Source organism: Chelon labrosus, assembly GCF_963514085.1.
Source record: "Chelon labrosus genome assembly, chromosome: 17".
Lineage (NCBI taxonomy): Eukaryota > Metazoa > Chordata > Actinopteri > Mugiliformes > Mugilidae > Chelon > Chelon labrosus.
This window is the reverse complement of record NC_140350.1, coordinates 16,874,138-16,880,367: the sequence shown is the minus strand read 5'-3', so window position 1 is coordinate 16,880,367 and position 6,230 is coordinate 16,874,138. Positions and strand designations below refer to the sequence as shown.

At 44.3% G+C, this 6,230-nt stretch overlaps 1 protein-coding gene across 1 annotated transcript; it reads right to left on the bottom strand.

Moving 5' to 3' along the window:
* Positions 1-2,816: 2,816 nt before the first annotated feature.
* Positions 2,817-5,243, bottom strand: msx2b (muscle segment homeobox 2b). Its single transcript, XM_084565461.1, has 2 exons — positions 4,627-5,243; positions 2,817-4,191 (listed from the first exon to the last, which is right to left on the bottom strand). Exons 1-2 carry the CDS (start codon positions 5,015-5,017, stop codon positions 3,734-3,736), a joined length of 849 nt encoding a protein of 282 aa, XP_084421587.1. The 5' UTR covers positions 5,018-5,243; the 3' UTR covers positions 2,817-3,733.
* Positions 5,244-6,230: the final 987 nt, after the last annotated feature.

The window sequence follows — 6,230 nt, the reverse complement described above, 5'->3', positions numbered from 1 at the left end:
ACAAGTGTTGCATCGAGTACACGACTGAACACCTGAGAGGTCGTAGTGGTTTCAGAAAAAGCAAGCTCCGCATGTGATTAGCAGCTTATTTAGGGGTATAAACGGCCAGTTAAAGAGTGCTTTGAGAGGCCGCTCTGAGGTTCGATTTTACAATAGTGGGGAGAGGCATCTGAGCGTGACTGTGACTGAGGAGCATTAAAGACTCCGTTTAACTGTAGATCGTTCTTCTTTATAAGCCTCATTAGTGCGTCTGTCGATGTGTTCTCGGCGAATAAGTCGGTTTGTAACACTTCTGGCAGCTCATCGTCAGAAAATCGGGACGGGTCTAATCCCCGCCTCTCTCTTTCTCTGCATGTGTGTTTCTCTTATAGTTCTGCACCAATCAAAAGGCCGATTAATCTCAGCACGTCTCATTGTGCGTTTTAGCTGAAACGCCTCGCAGACGGAAGAGGGACTCCCGCAGAGAAAAACAAAACGTCTAATCAGTAAAAATGTAATGTGGTTTAATGAAGGCTTTACTGGAACTTGGATCAAACGCCACATACATGGAACAGTTTAAAGCGCCAAATGGCAGTAAGCGTGTTTATTTAAGAAGTAGGACGTGCACATTTGGGCATCTACAAAAAGTGGAGAATTGCCACAGTATTGAACTTCTCCCATTGACTGTTTTCTCCTCGTGACAAACATGTATGGGTTTAAACCAATTAATACTGGCATGCACAAATAAATCAATCATTCTTGGAATGATGCATGTTGCAATTAAGGCATCCACGACTTATTGTATTTTCTGACTGGTCCAGTTAAAGGTCATGGAGTAGATTATTTCTGATAAAACTATTTCTCCTTGTTTGTGGGCGGCACAGCCCCCGGCTTCACTGTTGTCGAGTCTGAACAGGAGAATAAATCACCGGCAACACAGAATGATAACTAGGGTTCGGTACTTGAAAGAAATTAGACAAACAAGTATCCTTTATGATACACATTTGCAATTCTCAGAAATCCGTCCCTCCTGCTGTTAGCAGCATAACAACGTGTTGGCTAATACCCCGTGAAGGATGTCTCCTTCATGAAGCAGGTGATTTCTGCGACAAGCCTGGGCCGGCCTCACGGGCTTACTCCAGTTCTTCTACAAACTAACGAGAGTCTGACTTGGATTAAGAATAATGACACAGCAGATTTTGGTAACAAATTCATGTGACCTAATCAATGGACAAAGCAGAAGGGCATAGCTGTGTTTTCCACTGTAATCAATAAAATATGCGGCACTCTCCCTCTCCTGATTCTGAGTTGCAGCCTCATCAAAAAAAATAATGTTTCCCTCTCCTCAGAAGTACCACTATTGTGTTCAGCACAGAGCCTCGGATAGGGTGAACTCTACACGTAACCACTTGAAAAAAGACAGTGATAAATGTTTATCCCAGTTTTTAAATTCCACATTTTCCGTCATAACATCCAGTGATATCCAATCTACGCATTTTCTCTTATCCTGTCACCGATGGGATTATCTTATCTTTTCATAATCATATTCATCTTGTAATGTGCCTCTGCTGCATTCACCCACAAGAGAAAAGAGCCCTTCTTAAGCGCCATCGTCTCTTGTTTTGAGTCGCAGCGGGTGCCAGCAAGTTGTCAGGCTTTTCTCATGATGTTATATTACAAATAGCCACTAGAGGAGGTCGGAGACAAGCGCATGGCCCGGAGACAGAAAAGTGCACAGTCACATGTTGCTGCCTTTAACTAGCAACACAAAAAAAACAAAACACAAACATGCCCAATTGCTGTCAGGAGGTCAGCATTGAAAAGTGACAAAAAAAACAAATCCCCAGTGCTAATGACATAAAGAATTTATTGAATTCCCCAGCGCTCCTCCGGTAAGTATCTCAAACGTGATGTTTCACAAGAGATCCAGAGTCGCTCCGGCCAATCTGCACTTCATTAAGCTGATTGCTTGCCTGGTTAAGCTACTTGCTTTGCCTGCCAGTTCCCCCTGCCCGCCTCTCCGCCCGCCCGGCCTCTCCGCCTTGTTCTGATTAAAGAGGAACCTCACAAATAGGCTGCTGCCCATAAACGATTTCCTCGTTACATCAAAGTCACACGGAAGTTGTAAGCTGCTTTTACAGTTTCAACAAAGCGAAGGCACCACACACCATCAAACTCACCCCGCGGCTCTATAAAGAAAAAAAAAAAAAAAAAAAACAGCACTCAGCTGCCAGATTTTGGCAAACTACGTGAACAGTCATTAATAATAAGTTCAATAAGGCAGGAGGAACGCGGCGCTAATGAGGACAAGAGGACTAACATATGAGGGGAACTTCCCTCTAACAAGCCAAGATGTAAATGAGAAGGTTGATGTTAAATCATTTTTCCAATCAACACCTCTGCCACAAACAAATTGAAAGATTACCATGGATTATTTCCAGTTAAATAAACAAAAACTGGCTTCTACTTGCTGATGAGATGCAAAAATCTCGCTGTGTTTCCAGACAAGCAGCACAATGTCCCTAATCAAACAAAGAATAAATAGAAAGTGTGCGCGCCCCGCTTTAGAAAGGCAAAAAAATAAATTCAGTTCAGTGATAAGGGGAAGTGTCTGTGACGCTGGGTAATTTATGGGTGTCCTTTATGGTTTGTCAAACATAAACGCAGTGAACTGACCACTGTCTGATGGGAAACGCGGGCACTGGAATTAAAGAATTAAAACGCGCACAAAGAGACGCCGGACAAGAACATGAAGAGGAACAACAGCCGTTATCACTTAAACTGAGCTGGAAGTTTGTTTTCCACATAAATTGAAATATAAGTTCTTTAAAGGGACAAGTCAGAAAGGCTTTTAATAGTTTTTTTGTTCATTTGAATGATAAAACATGGATGTTGCAAAAAAAAAACAATAATAATAAAAAATAGATATATACAAACTGCATAGCACAATACAGGCCGCCCTCTCAAAGGGACGTTCAAGAACAATATAAATATATAAGGTTTGGTCAGAAGTTTTTGTACCATATTCTCATAATCATAAATACAAGATATGAGGCGTTCATACATTTCCAGCATTGTATTTCAAAGAGAATAAATATGTCTATAAATGTGTTGTAAAGAAGTGGGGAGGGGGAGGGGGGGTTGATGGAAAGGCTTTTATTGCTACAGGAGATAAAACATTAACGGGTTTTTATTACAAAGTTTTCTTTGTGACGGACGGTGAGGGAATCAAAACGTATCGCTCTGAAGACGCCGCAAACCTGAATTTGTCAGTTTATCAAGGCAGATTAAAGTGATATGTTTGGTTTTGCCGAACAACCTCGGACATCGAGGCCCATCTTTTCGACGCGAGGCGCTCGTATCTGGTGAGTAGCAAGGCCTGGTAGAAGCTCTGGTGTCCGGCGCGGGCCCTCGCCCAGCTCAATTATTGCCGCGGTAAACAACAAGTGATGAGTATCAACAAGTGGACAGTAACAGCCCTCCTCAAACAGATGGGTCGTGTAAACAGGCAGTCCAAAGGGCAAGAGAGGAAGTTGTTGTTTTTGGTTTAGTTTTTTTTTTTTTTTTTAAATCCTCGCTGTTGGGGGAGAAAAAAATAGAATTTTATTTTGAAGTGCTCAGATTCTAACACTTCATGTGCAGTAGAAATATTATAAACATAGATTTTTGAAAGCACGCATCCTCTGGGTCCATTTTTTTGGGGGGGGAATCCATATTGAAACACATTTCAACAAAGTCAGTGGTATTTCCGTTTTTATGACAGGTGGTACATGCTGTAACCCAGAGGAGTAGCATACAGTCCTAAAGGCGAAATAGGCAACATGGGTCTGTGGTGGTGGTGGTGGTAGGCAGAGTACGACTGTCCGTACAGTGACATGGCGCCCAGCGACAGCGGTAACGTAAAGCCTGGGTGTAAAGCTCCAGCGGCTACGGCCGCCACTGCAGCCGTCTTGGCGTCAGCGGCCATCTTGAGTTTCTCCAGCTCGGCCTCCTGGAGCCTCTTGGCTTTTGCCCGGCGGTTCTGGAACCAGATCTTCACCTGGGTCTCCGTCAGGGTCAGGGAGGAGGAGAACTCTGCTCGCTCTGCGATGGACAGGTACTGCTTCTGCCTGAACTTCCTCTCCAGAGCCAGGAGCTGGGTGGTGGTGAAGGGAGTGCGGGGCTTTCGGTTGGTCTTGTGTTTCCTCAGCTGACAGCCAGGAGTGACATGACCTGGAAGAAGGGACGGTTAAGATGAGACTTTTAATGTCATTTGGCTTGTTTAGTGCTGGCACTAAATAAAGTTGGCTGCTCAAAGTAAAACAGTGGATAAACTAATGTAACTCAAGTTAAAAAAGTAGAGACATCAGGACACACACATCATATTGTAGACTTTTAAATTGCTTTATAAATAAAGTTGGATTTTCATGTGTAACCAACTAGTATTTTCAAAATGAGACCAATATCTTCATGCATGCAAGAAGATATCTCTGCAGAGAATCATATATTCCAGTGAACTACAAATATTCTCCATAATCCAGAGAAACTAAAGTAACTTTGATATGTGAATCCACAGAGTAGTAGGGCTGCATAAGAATATTAATAGGCTACTGCTGAAATGATCAACAGAATCTGTTTCAGGACGCTCAACATGAAAGGAAATCTTACGGGGTTGTGTGGAGAAGGCGCCGGTGCTGGTCACCCAGGGAGCGCAGTCCTCTGACTCTGATGCCTCCGATTTCACCGGCGACGAAGGCGCAGCCGCTAAACTCTTCCTGCTCCCCCCGGGGTGGCTGCACGTCTCCCGGCACAGAAACACGGAGTTGAAACCTGAGGGTGACACCGGCACCGAGCCTCCCTTCGCCGTGCAGCAGTCGCTGTCTCCGCCGCGGGTCTCCGTCTTCATCCCGGACATGAGCGCCTCCACGCTGAACGGGTGATGCCGACGCACCACCGGGGACGTCTTCTCTTCCCCGGACCTCTCTGGCACGTCCGCGCGGTTACCGTCCTCCTCGGACGAACTGCAGCCCAAGTCGTTAAAAGTGTCCCGGGAGGCCATGTTTCCTCCAGGTGTCCACCGAAAAACAAGCGAACTCCTCGCGGACGGAGCAGTCGGAGCGCGGCCAGGTGAGCTCCCAGTGCAGAGAGTTGTCAGTAGTCTGTGGGAGTATGTAGACACGGCACGTTGACACGGATCAACTTTGACCAATCACTGCTGCCCCAAATGTTTACGAGTGAGCACAACATGCTGCTTTCAGGGACGGTAGGAAACTGCTGTTGTGTATTTGAAGAGTGCAGCAACAGCCCCCTCATGTTGATGATGATGATGATGATGTCTTTTACTGTTATTAAGAGTAGGGAGGCAATTGTTTTGAGATGATTTTTAAAACGCAACAAAAGTTATAATAAGCTTTTATTTACGCCATTTATCTGGGGAATTTGCAGCAGACAGTGAACACAGGAGATAAACATTAAATAAATACAGAAAAACAGAACATTAAATACAATAGAAATCATACACATGTACACCGATCAGCCACAACATTAAAACCACTGGCAGGAGAAGTAAACAGACATCGACCATCTTGTGACAGTTCAACGTTCTGCTGGGAAACTTCCCACCTTGACCAGACCAGGCACCCCCACCCCACTGCAATGACACTCCTTGATGGCATCAGCCACACCCAGCAGGACACACGCACACAAAAACAGTTTAGGAACAACTCAAAAAAAAACCATGAAGAACAGCAAAAGGTGTTGACCTGGCCTCCAAATTCACTAGATCCCAAACTGATCAAGTATCTGTGGGATGATCCACAGAGGCCCCTCCCCTCAACCCATAGGACCCAAAGGCCCCCAACTAACAGACAACCTCATAAGGCCTATGTCTATTCTCTGATGAGTCACAACTGTTTTGGTGGTCATAATGTTATGCCTGATCGAGAGAATCAATATATATATAAACATAAATTATTGAACATCCTCATCAAGCGTCATCCAAGTAGGAAGTTTACTCTTTTAAAAAAACAAAAGTTCAGTTCCTGTTTTATTTAAAACCCTGACAAACTGATTTCAGAATGACTCTCTGTTTCTTGTAACTGCTGTTCACTTAAAAAGGAAAAAACTTTCCAGATGGGTTCACAGAGCTTCAGCTGAAAGACTTGAAGACACAGATTGCCATCACGTTGCCTCTTTGGTTTAACATGGTGAATTCACGGAAATGGGCTGCAAAAATAATAGCTGCGCCACATCATTATCACATGTTAAGCCTC

Excerpts from the sequence above, each read along its gene's own strand:
- msx2b (XM_084565461.1), bottom strand. The coding sequence starts at position 5,017 with ATGGCCTCCCGGGACACTTTTAACGACTTGGGCTGCAGTTCGTCCGAG. Across the intron at positions 4,192-4,626 it reads CGCCTTCTCCACACAACCCC|GTCATGTCACTCCTGGCTGT; the intron begins GTAAGATTTCCT and ends CCCTTCTTCCAG.